Source organism: Hyperoodon ampullatus (assembly GCF_949752795.1).
Source record: "Hyperoodon ampullatus genome assembly, chromosome: 4".
NCBI lineage: Eukaryota > Metazoa > Chordata > Mammalia > Artiodactyla > Ziphiidae > Hyperoodon > Hyperoodon ampullatus.
The window spans coordinates 124453350-124479802 of NC_136917.1; the positions used below are offsets into that span (position 1 = coordinate 124453350).

General features: G+C 39.1%; 1 protein-coding gene across 4 annotated transcripts in view; it reads left to right on the top strand.

Annotated features, from left to right (window-relative positions):
- Positions 1-204: 204 nt before the first annotated feature.
- The window catches only part of SREK1IP1 (SREK1 interacting protein 1), a 127285-nt gene continuing 101036 nt past the window's right edge, over positions 205-26453 (top strand). For all 4 annotated transcript variants that reach the window (XM_079703965.1, XM_079703962.1, XM_079703964.1 and 1 more), the window contains exons 1-2: positions 205-358; positions 11936-11983. In XM_079703965.1, the coding sequence (XP_079560091.1) occupies positions 346-358; positions 11936-11983 (61 nt within the window). In that variant the 5' untranslated portion in view covers positions 205-345. The remainder of the gene's footprint in view (positions 359-11935; positions 11984-26453) is intronic.

Below are 26453 nucleotides of genomic sequence, written 5' to 3' on the forward strand. Positions count from 1 at the left end.
CTATAGATTAATTTAATTTGTATTACAACTTTTAAGACAACAATTCGTAAGTCTTGGTGTTGTTTACTTCACTCCACGCGTGTGCAAATCCATTAACCCCTGGAAGCTGGCAGTAATGGTTCGGACCGAGTGATGTCTACAATACAATTCCCCTAGAAACTACAGCACCAGCTACTTGGTTCCGCTATCGCCGGAGACTTTTAGGGCCTTCCCCGACTGTCACCTGGGTGCCGCGGCGCCGGTGGGAGGAAGAAGCCGTCCTAGCTGTGGGTTGTCCTCGCGGCCAGCGGGAAGCGAGCGCCCTCTCGAAAGCCCAGGGGTCCCGCGACCCCTCTTACCAGAGCCATGGCAGTTCCAGGTAAAGACCCAGGGTCTGGGCGAGGGAGGGAGCGGGTAGGGTAGGGTGGAGTGCGCTGGGGTAAGGAGTAGAGCTCAAAGGCGAAGGCGTTAAAATTAGCAGTTTCGCTTGGTTTACGGGAAAAAGTTTACAGTCCAAAAATAAACTCTGAAGGAAAGAGAGAAGGAAAGAAACTATCCCCCCCCACTCCAGTCAAGCTCCCAGGGCACCGGCTGGACCACAGGGAAAGCATATAATGGGTGGAGGAGGGGGAGGGGTGTTGCAGACAGACTAGTAACTGTAGGCCTAGGAGGCGGTTGGCCGAGGAAAACTGACCTTTAGTATGGCTTGAAAATAAAATCTGAGGTGGCAACACCTGCGAACCCAAGTAGCCAGAGGCATTGTTTGTACTGGAAGGGCCGAAATGGGCGTCTGGGGTTCTACTTCTCTCTCTTCCTTGTTGTATGTAGTTGCTGTGTGGCCTTGGACCGGTCGCTTTGCCCTTCTGGGCCTCAGTTTCTGAATCTGTAAAAGAAGGAGATTTTTTGATTTATGCGTATGGTTCCTTCCAGCACTGGTTGCAGGAGATATTTTGAGAAATATACACCACTCCCCCCGGTCCCCCACTCACACAACTTGGAGATTCACAATGCCTATAGTATAAAAAAGATGCTGAGAATTGCTGTGGTTCGGAAGCAACTTTGTTTCCCAGTATTATTTGACCACGTTTGTTCTGTGGCAGCCTTTACTGAACTGTATTTTACAGATAGCTGTTATGGGAAGGTAGTGCTGTTCTACCAACTGCAGTTTTAGGAGGAGTACGGGGGGGCGGGCATTGGAGGAAAGATACACTCATTCATACACATAACTTTTTTTTTTTTTTTTTTTTTTTTTGCGGTTCGCGGGCCTCTCACTGTTGTGGCCTCTCCCATTGCGGAGCACAGGCTCCGGACGCGCAGGCTCAGCGGCCATGGCTCACGGGCCCAGCCGCTCCGCGGCATGTGGGATCCTCCCGGACCGGGGCACAAACCCGTGTCCCCTGCATCGGCAGGCGGACTCTCAACCACTGTGGCACCAGGGAAGCCCATACACATAACTTTTTTTTTTTTTTTTTTTTGCGGTACGCGGGCCTCTCACCGCTGTGGCCTCTCCCGTTGCGGAGCACAGGCTCCGGACGCGCAGGCTCAGCGGCCATGGCTCACGGGCCCAGCCACTCCGCGGCATGTGGGATCCCCCCGGACCGGGGCACGAACCCCTGTCCCCTGCATCGGCAGGCGGACTCTCAACCACTGCGCCACCAGGGAAGCCCATACACATAATTTTTTATTAAAGGAGTACTGCATGCTAGGCTCTGTGCTAGGCACTGGGAATACAGTTGCCTTTCACACAGAACTTACAATTTAGCAGTGAAAAGAAAGTACCAGAAAGTCTGACAAGTGTAAGGCAGGGAAAATACAAACACTTGAGGAGCACATAGTAAGGGCACCTAACAGGAGACTAGAGGGGCCAGAAGGACTTTCTAGAGGATGTGGCATTTAGGATGAGACCTGAAGAATTGTGGGAGGGGGAGTTGTAGCCAGAGGGACTGGATATGTAAAGGAAGAAGAAATGTGTGAGAAGACAAATGAAAGATGTGCACTATGGATGGAACTAAGAACACAAATGGAAGAGAAGTGAGAAATTAACTAGAGCGATAACAGTAACTAATATTTACTAAGCGTTTACTATGTGTCAGATGTGTCAGACACTGTGTCAAGCATTGTATTTTATCTCATTTAACATTCGCACCCACAGTCTGAGTTCGGTGTTACTATTTCCATTCTACAGATGAGGATACTGAGGGACAGAGAAATTAAGTAACTTGACCGAGATAGCTAGGAAGTGACGGGTCACTCTGGCTCCTCTAGACCCCACGTGCTTATCCATTTTGCTGTGTTTTAGTATAACTTACAAGGCAATTTCCAGTTCTTACAGGATGTTTTAAGCCATGACAAGGAGTTTGGATGTTTTCCTAAGGACCACAGTAAGATATTTAAGGATTTTTAAACATATTCACATTATGGAGAGAGCATTCTGGCTGCACAGTAGATTGAAGGAGAGCTAGTTTGGAGACAGAAGCACCAGTTAGGCGTAACTCTGGTAAGCTGTGATGATGCCTCAGGGATGGTCTCATTAGAAAAGGAGAGAAGCAGATAGATTGGAGATATATTTCTGGTGGTAGAATCACTGGGAATCAGCGATATATTCACTGTAGGTGAGTAAGATTGGAAATGAGGTATACCTGGGTTTCACTGTTAGTGGGGCTGGGTGGGGCTATTTACTAATATAGGCAACACCTGAGAAGGAACAGTATTTAGGGGGGATGATGATGATGACTTCAATTGGGGCTTGTGTTGATATGTACTCAAGGAATGGAAATATCTAATAGTAAGAGATAGGAATGGAAATATCTAATAGACACTAAGAGAGAAAATTTGTAGCTTAGGAAGGAAGCCAGAATCAAAGAACAATTTGGTGTCACCCACACATGTAATAGGCCATGGGAATGGAAGCCTTTGCTCAGGTGGAGTGCATAGAGTGTGAAGGGAAGGTCTGTGGCTGGAGTCCGGAGAATATCAACATGTAAGGGGCCAGCAGAGGAAGTCCAGTCTGCACCGTAGATTGCCTAGTCATCCTGATAGGCCAAGTCAGCCCTGATGACTTTGGCCACACACAAATGCATCCAGAGTTGACTTGCTGTCACTGTTGGTTTCATTATTTGAGCAAGCATTTTGAGCATCTACATGGTATAGGTATGTCACAATCTGTGTCCTCATAAAACTTAAGTCTAGTAATGAAAATGTAATGTGCTGCTTAGGAAAGAAGACAAAAGTGATTTTTTTTAAGTCCTTATTGAAATTCCCTTAAACTTAGACTAGTGTTATAGATATGTTAACCTTCTTTCAATTCAATATAATGCTTCAAAGTGTAATAATCTTAAATTGTGCCATTAAGCTAGATGGTAAGACATAGATAAACTATTTAAACCAAAAAAAAATCGAAATAATAGGCATGACAGCACTGTAAAAGTACAATGCAAGTGCCATTAGAAAATATGGAAAATGTTAAGGTAATTTCTTGGATGATTGATCCAGACAGTGTATTATAGGAAAATAGGGCTCCATCAGAAATCTTTGGAGATAATCATCAAGAAGGACAAGAATGCTCTTTTATTTTTAGGTATGATGCTCATATGGATCCAGCATGGCATTTTTTGGGTGGTCCTGCTAGTGATTATTACAAGGTATGACTATAAAGTACTGAAATTGCTTTCCACAAATGATAATCAGACTCATCTATTTTATGGTCACGTACTTTAGCTGTTTTTCCATAGCAGTGTGTGTAACTATTGTGTAGGTAACACAGTGAAATGTGTACTCTGTTACTTAGAGAAATCATAGACTTACAGTTGTTATTAAATGACATTTAAACACACTGAAACTCAGTGAAGTTTACTTTCTTTTAAAACTGCTTTTACCATTCACAGTTGTTGAAATTAGTTCTGACATTCATGTTAATAATTAACCATTCCCAATGAAGAGTTACCTGGCACAAGTGGCAATGTATGTTACTGATGTGGTTGGCAGGAAAATTTTCTGTCTCTCTGTCTGTCCCTCCCTCCCTCCCTCCTTCAGTGAAATCTATATAGCCAAGATAGTGAATTTCCTATAGCCAAATTAACATTACATTCGGCTATCAAAGTGTGTCAAATTCTTAACAGGTTACTATTGCAACTTAGTAATAGAAGGTTTCTAAATTATGCTACATCCAAATTCTTTTCACTCCTAAACTATACTATACACAGTTTCTTTTTTCTCTGGTCTATGCGGCATGTTTCTCCTGAAATACTTTTCCTAAATCATGTACCTGATCCTGTCATTCCTGGGAGACAGGAACTTAATTCTTGACCCATATCTGTGAATTTTTTATTTCTTTTCAAGCACCTTAACCTTTCAGAGGCTCAGTTTCCTTGTCTCTATGGTGAAGGAATTGATGACTAAGCTTTCTTTCGCTTCTAAACTGTTATAATGCCAAAGCTCCCCATCTCTGCAAGAATGAAGTACACACGTCCTAAGCACAGCCGAATCACTCTTGCTGCCCTTTCCTCCCACCACTGCTCTCATGCATTCTGTAGTCTTCTGACCTGGCCAGCTATTCTCAGAACCTCTGTGCTTTTCTACCTACACGCTTTTGTTATCACTGTCCCTGCTCTATTGTCCATGTCTACCTGCGGGAAGCTTTCCTGATCTCTCAGTGGAAAGTTATGCCAGCCTGTTCTTCCTGCTTACTAATGGAGCTATATGTCTTTAAACTGGCACAGTCTAGCATGCCTTACAGCTGTGGATGCGTTAGCCTAGATAACCTAGTATATTGTAAGTTTCCTCTAGTATAGGAACTTTATTCATGTTTATGGTTTCTCTCACATCTATTTCAGAGTTATGTCTGTTATAGGTAAATAATATTTAGAGGGATGATCACTAGAATTGCTGCTGAGCAGAATCAGTTACTAAAGTAAACAGACTAAACTAGACAGCAGTCTTGATTCTGTTTCATTAGATAGTGAATTAAAGTTCTCCATGTCTCTTCTTATCTTAAACTGGTAATATCTATAGCCTTTTTTCTTCACAGATTATTTGTATTTTGTGAGGCAAGCAAGTGAAAGCATTTAATACATTTACTTAAATGTTAGCTCTTTCATGCCAGTAATTTAAAATAAGCAATTCTTTGATTTAGTGTGTGTGGGTGGGGGGGTGGTGGTACGCGGGCCTCTCACCGCTGTGGCTTCTCCCGTTGCGGAGCACAGGCTCCTGACGCGCAGGCTCCGCAGCCATGGCTCACGGACCCAGCCGCTCCGCGGCATGTGGGATCCTCCCGGACCGGGGCACGAACCGGTGTCTCCTGAATCGGCAGACGGACTGTCAACCACTGCGCCACCAGGGAAGCCCTTTGATTTACTTTTATCTCTTCTTTTGAGGGTCAAATAATTATGAAGGCATTTTTAACTGAAGGTGGGGACATCTGCTCTTTTAAAACGTTTACATCAGGGAACTCATTTAACCTATTTTTTTAGTATGCAGATAATTTTTTATTTCTGCTGTTCTTTCTGTTTTGCCTTCAGTACAATCTTTGGGGATTCCAAAGAAAGGATGATATCTATAAATTCTTAATATAAAGCAGTGGAAAAGTTTAAATACATGGCATTTTACTCTGCATTCAACTTTAGCAGAGTACATGTGCTATATACATATTATATAGCACCTCTATGGTATAAAATCTGGCCACGGGCTTCCCTGGTGGCGCAGTGGTTGAGAGTCCGCCTGCCGATGCAGGGAACACGGGTTCGTGCCCCGGTCCGGGAAGATCCCGCATGCTGCGGAGTGGCTGGGCCCGTGAGCCATGACCGCTGAGCCTGCGCGTCCGGAGCCTGTGCTCCGCAATGGGAGAAGCCAGAGCGGTGAGAGGCCCGCGTACCGCAAAAAAAAAAAAAAAAAAAAAAAAAAAAAAATCTGGCCACGATTTGAATTTTAAAAGCAGAAGAAATTGAAGTTATCTTTAAGGGTCACCAAATTATGACTAAAATTATTATTGAGTAACCAAATGTAAAATTTTAAGTTTTACAAAACAAAAGGAATCTAATTTGAATCTAATCAAATTAAAAATGAAAAGAATGGACAGAGGTGATTACAATTGCTAATTACTTACTACAAAGAAAACTTAGTTACTTAAGCTGTTTACTTTTAAATTTAAATGATTACAGAAAATATTTTAATTATAAAGAAAGCTTTTACAGGCTTCCCTAAAATCTAAAATACACAGCACGAGAGAAATATAATATTAAGTTCCAAGCATCACTGTTAAAGTTCCCAGTGACAAAATTGTTGACTCTGGAAACAGGTGATGTGAAATTTCAAGAGAATAGATTGAGGTCAGTATGATGGCTTGCCATACCTTTGGGGGCCACTGAACAGCCTGAGGCTACTGTCAGGAACACTCCATCCCTTTGTCTCACGTTTTCTCATTCCTTTTATTTTGTCCCTGATTTTTCATCTTTTCTAGTGTTTCTCTTTTCGCTTCCTTCTTTGCCTTACTATTACATTTTTTTTCATTTTATGCTAACTACTAAAGTATAATTCATATATGTGAAAATAAAATGCACAGTCACAAATGTACAGCTTGAAGAATCTTATATATAATAAAGATTTTGAGTATTTCCATCATCCCAGAAAGTTCCCTGTGCTTCCATCATTTCCTCCTTCCCAGCAGTCATTATTTTCAGTTCTTTTGTCCTTTTATTCCTTTTCTTTTAGTGCCTATCATGCCTCAGGTGGACCAGTGACACTGCAGACACTAGTTTCATAGCTGGCAATTGGGAGCAATAGAAATTACTGATTCCCAACTGTTGAAGTATTTTCTTAAATTTATAACCTCAAAGCAACAAAGATTTGTTGAGGACCTCCTAGCAACTCTACACCATGCTAGGCACCAACTTGTACACAAAATGTAGCATGGTCCCAAATCTAGAGAAACTGACATTCTCTAGTCCTTTAAGTTACTGGGAGAGGAAGGACCCCTGCCACTCAAGTTCAACAGAATTCTAGATCTGAGTAAGGCTTTGTTAACATATAACAAATACAATAAATAAAGACCTCTACAATTTGTTCCTAAAACTATCAGTTAATAAAATTTTGTTGAAAATCTGCAATGTAGCTTCTCTGAAGAATTTACAAGTGCAATCATTGCCTTTTGTCAAAGAATGCTTGCATGACAGCACCTCTTCTTAGTGTTGGGGCTAAGGGAAGTTTCTGGGTTTGGTTTTTGAGAAGGCATTTCATTCACATTTCACATTTTAGAGATACAGAAGGTCTATAGTGATGTGTCTCTCACCCTTTCTCCCCCTGGACCCAGGACTCCTTTCTTCAGGTAACCAATGTATATATCCTTGCAGAGATTTTTTTCTTTACATATCTCTATCTATTAATATAATCTATGTATAATCTATATTATATGTAAGGGTGTAGGGATATGTATATTATATATATAATCTATATTATATATAATGTGTAGGGCTATATATATATATATATATATATAATTTCTTTTCTTTTATACAAATGGCAACATTCCATAAACACTGTTCTACAGTTTGCTTTTTTTCTCTTTTTATCTTAGAGATCATTGCATATCATTAAATAAAGAACATCCTTATTCTTTTATACCAAAATTGGTGACTAAATTATTTCTACTTTTTTTTACTATTACAAACAATGCTGCAGTGAATAACTTTGCACATAAGCCTGTATGCATTTGTGCAAGTAAATTGAGTGGATTAATTCCCGGATGTGGAAGTGCTGTATCGAAGAAGTATGTGCACTAGTAGTTCTGATAGATTTTGTCAGCTTACTTTCCATGGAGATGGTACTCCTATGAGCAATACGTGTGTGTATGTCCCCCCACAGCCTCTTCAACCTTTTCAATTTTTGCTGTTCTGATAAATGAAAATGGAATCCCAGTTTAGATTTTAATGTACATTTCATTTATTATGAATAAGGCTGAGCATCTTTCTGTATGTTTCAGAGTTGTTTCTATTTACTTTTCTGTGAACTTTCCGTTCAGTTCCTTTGCCCATTTTTTCCCTATTGGTCATTCATCTTTTTCTTAATGCTTTGGTGGGTTTTATAGAGTAGGGATAATTGCCCTTTGTTGGTGCTATGAGTTGCAAATGTTTTTTCCCAAGTTTTCATGTGTCTTTTGAGTTTGCTTTTGGTGGTCTTTGCCATTCAGATTTTGTTATGTAGCCAAATTTGTTTTTTAATGAGTATATGTGTTCTTTATTAGGATGCTTACAAGAATGAGACACATTAACACTGTCCTTCTGATGTGATAGAGAATACATACATCTGACCCACATCATGGCAGGAAATAGGCAGGGGTAAGGGCTCTCAGAGCTGGTACCAAGTGTCCACTGAAGAAATCTCCATTCACCAAAGCAAGGATGTTTCCTTGAATTCCATCATCTGTGCTGTAGCTTCTGGTTCTCCATGACTGTCCCAGAATCTTCCATTCCAGAACCTCTTGCCACACCTTCAAGACCTAGGTCACCTGTCCCATGTCTCACTCACCGAGGCGCCTCTGGAATTTTGCAGCATATCTCTTTGGTATGTTGCTGCCCTGCCACCCTCAGAGGCATAGGTGGGGGTTAGGGAGAAATATATTACCGATATGTAGCCAAATTTATAAGTTTTTATTTGGTGGCTTTTGAATTATAGGTCATGATTATTTAATGGCTTTCGGATTGTAGGAACATTTCAAGGGAGGCAGGGTCTATTATTCTAGCAAACTTTGAAGAGGAGTGGAACAAAGAACAGCATGGGAACCTAAGATGGGGAAATGGATAACTTGTCAGAGTCAGGGCCTCCCTTATGGTCTTGCTATTCAGTTTGACATGGATCTCAAGTATCATTGTATCAGCAGAGTTCTTGTTCCAGACAACAGAAACTGACTAGTTAACTTAAGCAGAAAAAGAAAGATACCAGGAAGCTCACAGACTCTAAGAAAAGGCTGGATAATAGAGGCTCAGAAAATAAACAAGAGCAAGGGAACCCGTAGCCAAGATCCTGCACAGGCCTAGACCTGGTTAGGACTGCTGCTGCCAGTGGCATTACTACCACTAGAAACTGGGTCCTGACAGCAGAATGAACTAACTGTCCCCATTTCATTGTGTCACTTGTCTCAGATTTACTGTGTCTGTTGCATCGGATTCAAAGTTCCAGGTAAAAGTATTTAGTTGGCCAGACGGTTGTGAAAATGATAGACAAATGAAGCTTGAAATCTTAATTTAGCCAAAGGCTGGTGAGGAAATAGCTGATATGAAATTATTTAGAGTTCTTGTTATACTTCCCTTTCATGTAAAAATTATAACCTTGTTAAAGAAGATGAACTGCTCTGAAAAAGTTTCATATTTTGTTCATTCTAAAAATAGGAGATACTTGAATGATAAGTTTTATCCATGGCTTTAGTCAAAGACGAGATAATTTCTAATACATGCTGAGATGAGATCATTTCAAATCTGTCCACTGCAACATATTGAGTTTGTGGTAGGAGAGGTAATGGTGCATTTAGCACAGTTTTGTTCATATTATTCAGTGTCTGTGGTTTCTGTGGGAGCAGACTTAACATTGACCCGGATTCTTTGAGCATCTTTTTTTTTTTTTCCTGCGGTACGCGGTCCTCTCACTGTTGTGACCTCTCCCGTTGTGGAGCACAGGCTCCGGACGCGCAGGCTCAGCGGCCATGGCTCACGGGCCCAGCCACTCTGCAGCATGTGGGATCTTCCCAGACCAGGGCACGAACCCGTGTCCCTTGCATTGGCAGGCGGACTCTCAACCACTGTGCCACCAGGAAAGCTCCTGAGCATCTTTTTCAACGTGCACTTATTTCATAACGAAAGAGCCTGATTTTATTATTAATCCAGTTTTATACCACAGTTCTGCTACAGTGCAGCTTATGTGTTTCTACACTCTGCAATAAAACCCACAAGGTTTATGGGGGAATAAATGAGGTTGGGGCACAACACTCAAAAACTTCATCAGCGATACATAAAAACATCATAGGAACCTATCTACATATGTTAATTGGTTAAAAGATACATAAATACTGTAATAAACAGGACATTATACCTTTTAAAAGACCTGAAGTTTGCTGTGGAAGAGGAGTTCAGAAGAATTGTAGCTTATGAGTTGTTCTGAAGTAGTGGTAGGAAGGTAATAATACAAAATCAGATGGGAAGTTATAACACCAGATGTGGGTGGGTGCTGCTTACAGCACACGTGGTGAACTGAAGTTGCTAGAAATGTTTGAGACGTGTCCATGTGTGTTTTGAGGCTCAGAGCAACTGGATGCAGGTTTCTCTATTCACCTAGTGTATTTCATGGACACTTTACCCTCAAATTGTTCCCTCTTATATCAGATGCATTGGAACAAATTTATGTTTTTTAAAAAAGCATCGTAGCAGAACGGACTGTATTTTTACTAGAACAACTCAACAATGTATATTTTAGGGGGAAATGACTAATATTTGACTTTATACCATTAAAGAAATAGTTTGAAAATGATCTTTCTTTTAAAATTAAATGTATTACATTTGCACTATATGTACTTTATTATTAAGCTGAGATATCTCCATTTGAAGGACTTAGGAGTTAGATGCCCTTAATTAAGAAATAGAGTAATACTGTACTGGCCCTCTGATTGGTTAATGGAAGCCCTTATTGGAGGTTAAAATTGGTTTCAACTACATATACATGCAATGGAATATTATTCTGTCATAAAAAGGAATGCCATTCTGGTGTGTGCTACAGTATGGATGAACCTTGAAAACTTTATGCTAGGTAAAATAAGCCAGGCACAAAAGGATAAATATTGTATGATTCCACTTATATGAGATACCTAGAACAGGCAAATGCATAGAAAGAGAAAACAGAATAGAGATTACCAGGAGCTAGAGGGAAAGGGGAATGGACAGTTATTGTTTAATGGGCACAGTGACTGTTTGGGATGATAGTGATGAAGTTTTGGAAATAATGGATAGTGGTGATGGTTGTATAACATTGTGAATGTACTTAATACCATTGAATTGTGCACTTTGAAATGGTTAAGATGGTAAATTTTTATGTTATATGTATGTTATCACAATAAAAAATCAGTTTTATTTCCTCTGTTATTTGTATCTTCAACGTTACCTGCATGTACCACTATTTATACAGAGATACTGTAAATACTTCTAAACATTGATCACACTGAATATGTGACTAGTTTTTTTTCTCTTGTCAAAATTTGAGTGCTGAGGGCTTCCCTGGTGGCGCAGTGGTTGAGAGTCCGCCTGCTGATGCAGGGGACGTGGGTTCGTGCTCCGGTCCGGGAAGATCCCGCATGCCACGGAGCGGCTGGGCCCGTGAGCCATGGCCGCTGAGCCTGCGCGTCCAGACCCTGTGCTCCGCAATGGGAGAGGCCACAACAGTGAGAGGCCCGCGTACAGAAAAAAAAAAAAAAAAATTTGAGTGCTGAATTGATGTTTCTTACAATACCTAGCAATTAAAGTATGTTTCTGGAATTTCACCAATTCCTTTAAGAAAGTTAGAATTTTTTTTCTTCTAAGAGTAAGCAGAAAAATATGTGTTAACCTGCATGTTTACGTATATATCTAGTCAGTTAATTATTTTACATTTGAGAGACAGGCCAGAGTACCCCAGAATTTCTTCTGCAGTGTTATAGAATTCCTGGAATGTTGAAGCTCTTGACTATAGTACAGCATTTCTGTTGAATTAGAGAAAAATATCTTCTTTAAGTATTTGTCATGGAAATAATTTGAGTAAATTAGCTTTTCCACTGATTCCTAATAATTATAATAATTGAGTAGTATTCTAAGCTAGGTCAGAGATGATTTTTTTTTAAGAAATTAATTCTATAACAAGTGGTTTTCTCAGCTTTTCCATGTGATGAGATGTTTGTTCTTATTACTTATCTATGTGTCTCCTAAAATGTTATCCAACTGTATTTCAGGTTGCAACAAGGACAGTGTCCGAGCAGGCTGTAAAAAATGTGGCTATCGTAAGTACATTAAAAAATTGCATTTTGTGCAGTGAATCATTGCCTCTTTGGGCAATATGATTTAGCATCCTGATTTCAGGACCCTGAGCATAGTCCTTTAGCCCTGTTATTTATCTCAGGTTTGCAGATAATTCAGAAATTCCTCTGTCAGCACCGAATACTCACTTTTCTTCCCTGCTTTGGACCCAGTGACAGGTGGCTATATATCTGGTGACTAGCAAAAATGTCGTGAAATACAAGTGGAGTAGTAGATTTAGGAGTCTGGCGAAAGTATATTCCCAAAAAAAGTACATAGATACTTTTTCTTTTATTCCTTATCCTTGTAGGTACTAGGCAAAGAGGTGAAAGCAGTGAAAACTATTTATGAAAGGTTTTCCTGTTTATTGAGTTAACTCTTTATAAGGGTGAAATTGGTCCCAGAATTTCTGCTCACTGGTGAAACCTTGATTTAAACAATCAACCTCCATTATGATTAGTGAAATGGAGTGGAAAAGTAAACTTCAGCATGAGCAATTATGTAGTTTAAATTTGTACTTATGTAGTATAAACAAGTGTCATTTCCCTAGGTAAGTGTAACAATTCCTAAAGCCTTAATAACAGCTCGAACAGTAGCATTACACTGTTTTCTAAGTTGTTTGGAGAGCATGCAAATGAGCCTGGATTGTTGTTAATACTCCCATTCATAGCAGAGTTATTTTGTAACGAAATAAAGATGTTCTTGTATGGAAAAAAATTATTTTTTCAAATCATGTAATAAGAGAGCACTTGGGGCATGAATCTCCAGTAGAAGGGCTAAGAATAAAAGCATGCTAGGAGAACCAAGTCACATGCCTTCAAGCAAAGGCTGAAAGCTGGCTCAGTTGAAGCTTGCTCAACTAGCAAAAGTGGACATATAAGTATACATATCCTTCATATAAATAAAAACTCCTGAAGAATGTGCTTGCATGCAAGAAATGAGTGCAATGATGTCCTTCCTGTTTTTTAAATTTGCTTATATTTATTTATGCTTTGTTTATGTTCTTTGAATCCTTGCTAACTTCATTTCTTTATTCAAGACTTAAGATTAGGAATACATACATAAGGAGTAAAACCACAAAGAAAGGCAAAGAAGATGTACATAAGTGAGGCTACTGGTTATCTGGGGGAAGTGAGGGACAGCAAATGGTTTGTGGGGGGAGGGCACACAGAAGATTAATTAGGGTTCTGGTAACAATCTGTTACCTAACCTACTTACTTTATTAATTCTCTTTCAACTGTACTTACTTTATTAATTCTCTTTCAACTGTAAATATTCATTGTATATACTCTTCTCTATGTATGATGCACTTAATAAAGATTCTTTGAATTTTTACATTATAAAAAAGACTTAAGAAAGTACTATATATATCGATGCTGTATTCACTTCAAAATCTAGAATGGATTTCCCAGTCTGTCTACTAATATCAGTTCATCTACTTGGACTCCTTTTAACTTAAGACTTGTAGGAAAGCAATTAAAATCACTTTTTTGGAAATAGAATTCTTGTTGATCTAGTTTCCTCATTGCTATTTTATATTAGACAATAATGGAAGCATCTGTAGTAATTATAATTTATTTAGAGAAACCAAGTAAACAAATAGTTTTGACTGTCTGTCCAAGTTTAGTGCCTTCTGCTATATTATTCAAATCTTTCTTTTGATTTTGGTGATTAAATTATAAACAATTTCTAATTTGTCTCCTGTGGAAAAATTTAGTAATATTTCCCTTCTGGGTTAAATTTACATCTTACAGCTCCTAGAGATGAAAGTCTTCTCAGTGTACACCTCTTTCTAATAAAAACTACATTTTAAAAATCATCTGTTATTTGGAGGCCAGAATCTTTGTGTTGCTTGTAGAGGTAAGACAAAGGTCAACAAAACCCTTCAAAATGTTTTTAATGCCTAAGAATTTGAATATTTGTCAGTGAGGTACGAAAGAGTATTTTCTCTCTATTGTTGTGAAAAGAGTGGTTTAGATTGTACACTTCACACGTTCCGGACATGCAGGCTCAGCAGCCATGGCTCATGGGCCTAGCCGCTCCGCGGCATGTGGGATCTTCCCGGACCGGGACACGAACCCATGTCCCTTGCATCGACAGGCGGACTCTCAATCACTGCGCCACCAGGGAAGCCCTAGATTGTACACTTTTTAAAACTTTAATACTTGATTGAAAAATATTTTATTGTCAGTATGTTTCAATAATGGTTATATTGTTTTTTTAAAAGTTTCAAATTAAACATGAATGTGTTGCTAGGTTAACATGGATCTCACTTTTTCATGGCAGAATTTCCTCAGCAAAGTTAGAAGAATGGTCATTTCTATAATGAGTTTTTATTTGAATTTTTTTGAAGTTGGCAACTTCTGAATATTTAAAAGCTACAAGGACGCTAAGCCTTTTTCCATGCAATAAATGTCTCAAATAATTATGACAGTTCTCAGAAAATATGCTAAAATGAGGTTCAATACAGTAGACTCAGTAGTTGATTTGATTACAGCAATAGGAAATAAAAACATTTTATTTATCTTAAAAATGCTAATCTATTGATATAATATACAGTCATGACCTTTTCTTTGCCATGGGTCTGCTAATTAGTGTTACACACAATCTTTTGAGTGCAAATCATATTTGAAATGTATTTTCTACTTTTTGTAGTTTCTTCAAAGATGAGCAAGCAGTTAAGATACTTGTAAAGAAATCTGAGTGCAAAATCCTTCTATCATTAGTTCTCAACAAGAGGTGATACAGGTTCCCTGGAAATCTGTGAAGGTTTTTTTGTTTAGTTGCCCATAACAACTGTCATACCAGAGAAGAGCAGTATGACATTTAGTATGTAGGGTCCAGGAACTATAAACATCCTGCAGTGTCTTGGACAATGAAGAATTGTCTGGCCCAAAATGCCAATGACACCCCCTTTGAGAAAAAAAGATACCTTTTCTCACTGTTTTAGGTTTTTTTCTCCTATCTTTACAGTCTTCTTACCAAGACCTAATTTGAAAACTGCTTTTTAAAAGCAGTTCATCTAAATCAAACCTTTCCAGAAGTACTGCTTTGTTTCATGAAAACAACTACTCTTTTTTTTTCCACATTCATCTTTTTTTACTTACATGATATATAAACAAACTTTGGAACAATGAATAACAGACTCTTGGTGGAGTAAAATATCAACAGATGGAGTAAAATAGATAGGCATGAGCTGAGGAAAAAGCGATCAAGAAGGTACAATGCCAGGAGAAGCAGGACTAGGCAGCATCATATAAGCCAAAGGAGTAAAGGTTTTCAAGGTTGAGGAGAAATGTCAGGTGTAACAGATAAGATTTGTGAGAAATAGATTGAAAAATGTTCACTGGATTTGCCAGGTAGAATGCTTTGCTAACCTTAACAAGATCAGTTTAAGTAGAGTTGTAGGTCATGAAACTAACTTTGTAGATTCAGGCCTGAATGGTGAGGGATAGGGCCTATGTTATTTCCATTTTTCAATAAATTTACATGAGAAAAGTAGGGTACTGTCTTTAGGTCCATATGGGCTGCTATAACAAAATAACACAGGCTGGGTAGCTTATAAACAACAGAAATGTATTGCTCACAGTTCTAGAAGCTGGAAGTCCGAGTTCTGGATGCCAGCATGGTTGGGTGAAAGCCCTTTTCCAAGTCACAGATTTTTGTTGTATCCCCAATTGGCGGAAGGGGCTAGGGATCTCTCTGGAGTCTCTTTTAGAAGGCACTAATCCCATTCATGAGGGTACCACCCTCAGAACCTAATCACCTTCCAAAGGCCCCACCTACTAATACCATCACCTATAGGGGTTAGAATTTCAACATATGAATTTTGGGGGACACAAACATTCATATCATATTGAATAATTCCTAGAAGGGGATATGGGATAAATGGAGGGTTTTATATTTGAAGTATAAGATGTGTGTATAGACCAAGGGTATATTAGAAGAGATGTTGTAGATATTGGAGACAGGAGAAGATTATGGAAGTTTCTCTTAAGAGGTATGACAAGGATACCTCTTAAGTCTGGAGGAAACTAGATGAGAAAAATATGGTTGTTTTCAGGTGCAGAGACAAAGTAGAAGGAGATGCTGCCTTTTTCTTTGTAAATTAAGAGGCAGGATCATCTGTTTTGGGAGGAGGCACTGAGTGGGCCAGGGAATGGTCGAAGAATGATTTAAGTCAGGCATTAGTTTGGAAAAGTCATTAAGGGGAATAGGAGAGGAAGTTGACCAAAGACAAACAAAAAATGAAAAAGTTTGTGTTTGTGCTCATGTCCATGAATGTGTGATTGTGTTCAAGCATTGTTTGGCTGCTCAGGGGTAGGCACGACTCAAAGAAAGGACAGCTTTGACCCAGATTAGTTGTTTTACAGTGATGTACAGTAGAACAGGAATATGAAAGAGTCAATGAGGCTTATAAAAGAGTGTTCAGATGGTCAGGAATGATAGACTAAGAGAAAAATGAAGGGATTAAGTGACTGAAGGTCTTAATGAGATTCAGAAACACATCTGTGCATGGGTGTAAGGGAATAAGGAAGCTAGAAGGATAAAAGATTATAGTCAAAGTACTATAATATTGGAGTTTAAGATTTCAGACATGATACAGTTCCAGGTGATGACAAGGAGCCTTATGTGGCCATGGCATCTAGAATGTCAAGGAGCTGAGAAAAGCCATCCAAAGCCATAGGCTGTCCATCGAGGCTATGGAAGGTCTTAAGGTAAAGAGCTAGAGTGTGAGTCAGGCTCCAACAATTTTGGTGGACGGGGCTGTTACACAGCAGCAGAGGGCTGCAGGGGAGCATAGGGGACTGCTATGTGGAAGCAGTGTTGAGGAGCCTGGAGGATGCTAATAATACAGAGGTAAGCTGCAAAGAAGCAACTGCAGGAAAGAGCCAAGTATCCCTTAAAAAAAGCAGTAGAGGAAGCATTCTGTGAACAGGTAGCACAGTTTGTTCACCAGGGATTGCAGGTTTCAGAAGCTGTCATAAAAAGATGGGGAGAGAAGGGGGTGATGATTAGTTAAGTCAGAGGAACAGAAAGAGCAATGTGTGGATGAGACTTCAGGGAAGTAATATGAATACAGACGCCTGCACTTTTGGGTGGGAACCAAAATGACAGGGATGTGAAGTTTGGGGAATTAACTGGGTTTAAGATTTCAGAAGTTTATAATGTAGCTTTCATCATCTCAAAACTCAGAACCTTAGGTAGAGACAAAGCCTGGTAAAAATTAGTACTTGTTAGCCTAGTCTGTACACTCTGTAGGCCAAAAAAGAAGTGCATGGGCACCCTAATTATAAAACAAGAGGTTTTTTTTAATGCATTGACACATTTTTATCTGCACAGTCTAAATGAAACTGTAGGTTTCATTGTTACTGGACACTTACGAGTTGCCCACATAGCCACTCCTTGAGTGAGAACAAGAGAGAATATGCCTTTGCTTTTATTGGTACAATAAGTGGTAAGAACCTGGTACTGTATATTGAATATCTGCTTGGTGCTAGGGTCTGTACTAAGCAATTGAAGGATATGATTCATTGCATTTCATTCCTAAAACAACCCTGTGAAGTAGGTTTCATAGTCTCCATTTTTATGAACATTCAGAACCATTGGTCTGGCATGTAGGTACAAATCTTAGCTCGCAATTACTAGCTGTGTGACTTTAGGCAAGTTACTTAACCACTCTGTGCTTCAGTTTTGTGTCTGTAAAATGAGATAATTATAGTACTTAGTTCCATAGACTTGTTGTAAAGATTAAATTAGTTAATTCAAGTTTTATATCGATGCTTTGCCAAAAATCATTATTATTGATTATTATTGTTACAAATAATTATTGTGACAAATCAGAAAACAGGCTCAAAAAGATTACTCTGTTATTAAATAGGAAAACAGAAAATTGAAATCTAGTTATTAGTAAGACTTCATACTGTGCCGTGGTGCTTTTTTCCCCATCTAAAAAAATTGTGGTAGGAGATTGCTTCAAGATGGCGGAGCAGAAGGACATGAGCTCTCTCCCTCTTGCAAGAGCACTGGAGTCACAGCTAACTGCTGAACAATCATCTACAGGAAGACACTGGAACTCACCAAACAAGATACCCCACATCCAAAGACAAAGGAGAAGCCACAGTGAGATGGTAGGAGGGGCACAATCACAATAAAATCAAATCCCATAACTGTTGGGTGGGTAACTCACAAACTGGAGAACACTTATACCACAGAAGTCCATGCACTGGACTGAAGGTTCTGAGCCCCATGTCAGGCTTCCCAACCTGGGGGTCTGGCAACGGGAGGAGGAATTCCTAGAGAATCACACTTTGAATGCTAGCGGGATTTGATTGCAGGACTTAGACAGGATTGGGGTAAACAGACTGCACTCTTGAAGGGCACATGCAAAGTAGTGTATGCATAGGGACCCAGGGGAAGGAGCTGTGACCCCATAGGAGACTGAACCAGACCTACCTGCTAGCGTTGGAAGGTCTCATGCAGAAGCGAGGAGTGGCTGTGTCTCATCGTGAGGACAAAGACACTGGCAGCAGAAGTTCTGGGAAGTACTCCTTGGCATTAGCCCTCCCAGAACCTGGCATTAGCCCCAACAAAGAGCCCAGTAGGCTCCAGTGTTCGGTTGCCTCAGGCCAAACGACCAACAGGGAGGGAACCCAGCCCCACCCATCAGCAGACAAGCAGATTACAGTTTTACTGAGCTCTGCCCACCAGAGCAACAGCCAGTTCTACCCACCACCAGTCCCTCCCATCAGGAAACTTGCACAAGCCTCGTAGATAGCCTCATCCACCAGAGGGCAGACAGCAGAAGTAAGAAGAACTACAATCCTGCAGCCTGTGGAACAAAAACCACAGTCACAGAAAGACAAGATGAAAAGGCAGAGGGCTATGTACCAGATGAAGGAACAAGATAAAACCCCAGAAAAACAACTAAATGAAGTGGAGATAGGCAACCTTCCAGAAAAAGAATTCAGAATAATGATAGTGAAGATGATCCAGGACCTCAGAAAAAGAGTGAAGGCAAAGATCGAGAAGAGGCAAGAAATGTATAACAAAGACCTAGAAAATTAAAGAACAAACACCTAGAAGAATTAAAGAACAAACAAACAGAGATGAACAATACAATAACAGAAATTAAAAATAGACTAGGAAATACACTAGAAGGAATCAATAGCAGAGTAACTGAGGCAGAAAAACAGATAAGTGACCTGAAAGACAAAATGGTGGAATTCACTGCCGTGGAACAGAATAAAGAAAAAAGAATGAAAAGAAATGAAGACAACCTAAGAGACCTCGGGAAAACTTTAAACGCAACAACATTTGCATTATAGGGGTCCCAGAAGGAGAAGAGAGAAAGAAAGGACCCGAGAAAATATTTGAAGTGATTATAGGTGAAAACTTCCCTAACATGGGAAAGGAAATAGCCACCCAAGTCCAGGAAGCGCAGAGAGTCCCAGGCTGGATAAACCCAAGGAGAAAGACACTGAGACACATAGTAATCAAATTGACAAAAATTAAAGACAAAGAAAAACTTCTATTTTTTTTCGGTACACGGGCCTCTCACTGTTGTGGCCTCTCCCGTTGCGGAGCACAGTCTCAGCGGCCAAGGCTCACAGGCCCAGCCGCTCAGCAGCCATGGCTCACAGGCCCAGCCGCTCCGCGGCATGTGGGATCTTCCCGGACCAGGCCATGAGCCCGTGTCCCCTGCATCAGCAGGCGGACTCTCAACCACTGGGCCACCAGGGAAGCGCCCAAAGAAAAACTCTTGAAAGCAACAAGGGAAAAACAACAAATAGCATACAAGGGAACTCCCATAAGGTTAACAGCTGATTTCTCAGCAGAAACTCTACAAACTAGAAGGGAGTGGCATGATATATTTAAAGTGATGAAAGGGAGGAAACTACAACCAAGATTACTCTACCCAGCAAGGATCTCATTCAGATTTGACAGAGAAATCAAAAGCTTTACATACAAGCAAAAGCTAAGAGAATTCACCACGACCAAACCAGCTCTACAACAAGTGCTAAAGGAACTTCTCTAAGTGGGAAACACAAGAGAAGAAAACGACCTACAAGAACAAACCCAAAACAATTAAGAAAATGGTAATAGGAGCATACATATTGATAATTACCTTAAATGTGAGTGGATTAAATGCTCCAACCAGAAGACACAGGCTCGCTGAATGGATACAAAAACAAGACCCATATATATGCTGTCTAAAAGAGACCCACTTCAGACCTAGGGACACATCCAGACTGAAAGTGAGGGGATGGAAAAAGATATTCCATGCAAATGGAACTCAAAAGAAAGCTGGAGTAGCAATACTCATATCAGATAAAACAGACTATAAAATAAAGAATGTTACAAGTGACAAGGAAGGACACTACATAATGATCAAAGGATCAATCCAAGAAGAAGATATAACAATTATAAATATATTTCCACCCAACATAGGAGCACCTCAGTACATAATGCAAATGCTAACAGCTATAAAAGAGGAAATCGACAGTAACACAATAATAGTGGGGGACTTTAACACCTTACTTACACCAATGGACAGATCATCCAAAGTGAAAATAAATAAGGAAACACAAGCTTTAAACAACAGAGTAGACCAGATAGATTTAATTGATATTTATAGGACATTCCACCCCAAAACAACAGATTACACTTTCTTCTCAATGCACACAGAACATTCGCCAGGATAGATCACATCTTGGTTCACAAATGAAGCCTCAGTAAATGTCAGAAAATTGAAATCATATCAAGCATCTTCTCTGACCACAACACTATGAAATTAGAAATCAATTAGAGGGGAAGAAACGTAAAAAACACGAACACATGAGGCTAAACAATATGTTACTAAATAACTAGGAGATCACTGAACAAATCAAAGAGGAAATCAAAAAATACATGAAGACAAATGACAATGAATACACAACAATCCAAAACCTATGGAATGCAGAAAAAGCAGTTCTAAGAGGGAAGTTTATAGCTATACAAGCCTACCTCAAGAAACAAGAAAAATCTCAAATAAACAATCGAACCTTACACCTAAAGGGACTAGAGAGAGAAGAACAAACAAAACCCAAAGTTAGGAGAAAGAAAGAAATCATAAAGATCAGAGCAGAAATAATTGAAATAGAAACAAAGAAAACAATAGCAAAGATCAATAAAACTAAAAGCTGGGTCTTTGAGAAGATAAACAAAATTGATAAAGAATTAGCCAGACTCATCAAGAAAAAGAGGGAGAGGACTCAAATCAATAAAATTAGAAATGAAAAAGAAGTTACAACAGACACCACAGAAACACAAAGCATCTAAGAGACTACCACAAGCAACTCTATGCCAATAAAATGGACAACCTGGAAGAAATGGACAAATTCTTAGAAAGGTATAACCTTCCAAGACTGAACCAGGACAAAATAGAAAATATGAACAGACCAATCACAGTAATGAAATTGAAACTGTGATTAAAAATCTTCCAACAAACAAAAGTCCGGGACCAGATGGCTCACAGGTGAATTCTATCAAACATTTAGAGAAGAGCTAACACCCATCCTTCTCAAACTCTTCCAAAAAATTGCAGAGGACGGAATACTCCCAAACTCATTCTATGAGACCACCATTACCCTGATACCAAAACCAGACAAAGATACTACAAAAAAAGAAAATTACAGACCAATATCACTGATGAATATAGATGCAAGAATCCTCAACAAAATACTAGCAAACACAATCCAACAACACATTAAAAGGATCATACACCATGATCAAGTGGGATTTATCCCAGGGATGCAAGGCTTCTTCAGTATACACAAATCAATCAATGTGATACACCATATTAACAAATTGAGGAAGCAAAACCATATGATCATCTCAATAGATGCAGGAAAAGCTTTTGACAAAATTCAACACCCATTTATGATAAAAACTCCCCAGAAAGTGACCATAGAGGGAACCTACCTCAACATAATAAGGGCCATATATGACAAACCCACAGGAAACATTCTTTTCACTGGTGAAAAGCTGAAAGCATTTCCTCTAAAATCAGCAACAAGACAAGGATTCCACTCTCACCACTATTATTCAACATAATTATGGAAGTCTTAGCCACGGCAATCAGAGAAGAAAAGGAAATAGAAGGAATACAAATTGGAAAAGAAGAAGTAAAACTTGTCACTGTTTGCAGATGACATGATACTATACATAGAGAATCCTAAAGATGCCACCAGGAAACTACTAGAGCTAATCGAAGTTGAAGGATACAAAATTAATGCACAGAAATCTGTTGCATTCCTATACACTAATGATGAAAAATCTGAAAGAGAAATTAAGGAAACACTCCCATTTACCACTGCAACAAAAAGAATAAAATACCTGGGAATAAACTGATATAAGGAGACAAAAGACCTGTATGCAGAATACTATAAGACACTGATGAAAGAAATTAAAGATGATAGAAACAGATGGAGAGATATACCATGTTCTTGGATTGGAAGAATCAATATTGTGAAAATGTCTATACTACCCAAAGCAATCTACAGATTCAGTGCAATCCCTATCAAATTACCAATGGCAATTTTTACAGAACTAGAACCAAAAAATCTGAAAATTTGTATGGAGACACAGAAGACCCTGAATAGCCAAAGCAATCTTGAAGAAAAAAAAATAAAATAAAAAGGAACTGGAGGAATCAGACTCCCTGACATCAGACTATACTACAAAGCTACAGTAATCAAGACAGTATGGTACTGGCACAAAACCAGAAATAGAGATCAATGGAACAATATAGAAAGCCCAGAGATAAACCTACACACCTATGGTCAACTAACATATGACAAAGGAGGCAAGGATATACAATGGAGAAAAGACAGTCTCTTCAATAAGTGGTGCTGGGAAAATTGGACAGCTACATGTAAAAGAATGAAATTACAACACTTCCTCACACCATACACAAAAATAAACTCAAAATGGATTAGAGGCCTAAATGTAAAACTGGACACTATAAAACTCTTAGAGAAAAACATAGGAAGAATACTCTTTGACATAAATCACAGCAAGATCTTTTTTGATCCACCTCCTAGAGTAATGGAAATAAAAACAAAAATAAACAAGTGGGACCTAATGAAACTTAAAAGCTTTTGCAAAGCAAAGGAAACTACAAACAAGACGAAAAGACAACCCTCAGAATGGAGAAAATATTTGCAAATGAATCAACGGACAAAGGATTAATCTTCAAAATATATAAACAACTCATGCAGCTCAGTCTTAAAAAAACAAACAACGCAATCCAAAAATGGGCAGAAAACCTAAATAGACATTTCTCCAAAGAAGACGTACAGATGGCCAAGAAGCACATGAAAAGCTGCTCAACATCACTAATTATTAGAGAAATGCAAATCAAAACTACAATGAGGTATCACCTCACACCAGTTAGAATGGGCATCATCAGAAAATCTACAAACAACAAATGCTGGAGAGGGTGTGGAGAAAAGGAAACCCTCCTGCATTGTTGGTGGGAATGTAAATTGATACAGCCACTATAGAGAACAGTATGGATGTGCCTTAAAAAACTAATAATAGAATTACCGCATGACCCAGCAATCCCACTACTGGGCATATACCCAGAGAAAACCATAATTCAAAAAAACGCATGCACCCCAATGGTCACTGCAGCACTATTTACAATAGCCAGGTCATGGCAGCAACCTAAATGCCCATCGACAGACAGATGGGTAAAGAAGATGTGGTACATATATACAATGGAGTACTACTCAGCCATAAAAAGGAACAAAATTGGGTCATTTGTAGAGACGTGGAGGGATCTAGAGACTGTCATACAGAGTGAAGTAAGTCAGAAAGAGAAAAACAAATATTGTATATTAACGCATATATGTGGAACCTAGAAAAATGGTACAGATGAACCAGTTTGCAGGGCAGAAATTGAGACACAGATGTAGAGAACAAACGTATGTACAACAAGGCGGGGAAAGAGGCTGGGGGGGAGGTGGTGGGATGAATTGGGAGGTTGAAATTGACATATATACGCTAATATGTATAAAATGGATAACAAATAAGAACGTGCTGTATAAAAAAATGAAAATTCAAAAAAAAATTGTGGTAAAATACATATAACATTATTTGCCATTTTAACCATTTTTAAGAATACAATTCAGTGACATTAATTACATTCACAATGTTGTACAACCATCGCCCCTATCTATTACAAAACTTTTTCATCACCCCAAATAGAAACTCTATAAACCTTAAGCAGTACCTCCCCACTCCTCCGTTCCGCCACACCCTGGTGACCTCTAATCTACTTTCTATCTCTATGAATTTGGCCATTCTAGATATTTCATGTAAGTCGAATCATATAGTATTTGTCCTTTTGTGTCTGGCTTATTTCCCTTAGCATAATGTTTTTAAAGTTCATTCATGTTGTAGCATGTATCACAACTTTATTCCTCTTTATGGCTGAATGATATTTCATTGTATGGATACACCACATTTTCTTTATCCATTCGTCTATTGATAGATACTTGGGTTATTTTTACCTTTTGGCTATTGTGATTAATGGGCAATGAATTTTGTTGTATAAGTGTCTGAGTCCCCGTTTTTGATTCTTTTGGGTATATACCTAGGAGTGGAATGCTGGTTCATCTGTGTGCAGCTTCTTGAGGAGTTGCCAGGCTGTTTTCCACAGCAGCTCCATCATTTTATATTCCCACCAGAAATGTACAAGAGTTCCAGTTTCTCCACATTCTTGCCAACACTTATTTTCCTTTCTCTTTTCTTTTTTAAAAATTGCAGCCATCTTAATAGATGTGAAGTGATATCTCATGGTTTTCATTTGCATTTCTCTAAAGACTAATGATGTTGGGTGTCTTTTCATGGTCTTACTGGCCATATGTATATCTTCTTTGGAGAAACGTCTATTCAGTTTCTTTGCCCATGTTTTAATTGAGTTGTCTTTTTGTTCTTGAGTTGCGGGAATTATATATATACTAAATAGTTAACCCTATCAGATATATAAATTACAAATATTTTCTTCCATTCTGTAGATTGTCTTTTCACTTCCATAATAATTTCTTTGCACAAATGTTTTAAATTTTGATGAAATCCAACTTATCAGTTTTATCTTTTGTTACTTGCGCTGTTGGTGTTTTATATGTAAGAATCCATTGCTAAATCCAAGTTAAAGAAGATTTACCCCATGCTTTCTTCTAAGAGTCTTATGGTTTTAGCTCTTATATTGTTGTGGTCTTTAATCCATTTTCAGTCAGTTTTTGCATATGATGTGAGGCGAGGAGTTCAACTTCATTTGTTTACATGTGGAAATCCTGTTGTCCCAGGATCTGTTGAAGAGACTGTTCTTTCTCCACTGAATAGACTTGACACTCTTGTCAAAAAGCAATTGGCTATATATGTATGGGTGTATTTCTGGACTCTAAATTCTATTCCATTGGTCTATATGACTATCCTTATGACACTATCACCCTGTTTTGATTACTATAGCTTTGTGGTAAGTTTTGAAATCAGGAAATGTGAGTCTTCCACCTTTATTCTTTTTCAAGATTGTTTTGGCTGTTCAAGGTCCCTTACATTTTTGTATGAATTTAAGGATTGGCTTTTCCATTTCTGAAAAAGCCACGTGACTCTTTACAGTCAGCTACTAAAATGTTATAACTTGAAATGTCTCTATATATCTGTGGTCAAAATTTAAGTTTCTGGTCATCTAAGAATTTTCTGCTGAGGACCTCCCTGGTGGTGCAATGGTTAAGAATCCACCTGCCAATGCAGGGGACATGGGTTTGATCCCTGGTCCAGGAAGATCCCACATGCTATAGAGCAACTAAGCCCATGTGCCACAACTGCTGAGCCTGTGTCCCACAACTACTGAAGCCTGTGCACCTAGAGCCCATGCTCTGCAACAAGAGAAGCCACTGCAATGAGAAGCCCGCATACCACCACAAAGAGTAGCCCCCAGCTCGCCTCAACTCGAGAAAGCCTGCGCACAGCAACAAAGAACCAATGCAGCCAAAAATAATAAATAAATAATCAATAAACGAACAAAGAAGCATGGAGAGGATGTTGGCCCCGGGGGGTGGGGGCGGGGGTGGGAGCTGCTGGCTGGAGAATGTGGCTGAGGCGGGACCTGCTGGAAGTCACTGTGTCCAGGCAGGTCCACAGCCTGTTTTTTTTTTTTTTTTCTTTTTTAAAGAATTTTCTGCTCATTGTCTCCTGAGAGTCTATGCAGAAAAGAGGTCACAAGAACTATATTTGGAATAATTTTCTAAGTTTGTTCACTTATTCCCCAATTTAAAAAGAAAAGGAAAATTTATTTGTAGCTTCACAAGCAACTTGTCTTATCAGTTTAGGGTCAGTTTCATTGAAGTAAGGCTAAAATGAGTGTGAGACAGACTGCTGCCAGTGTGGTTATTAAGTATTTTG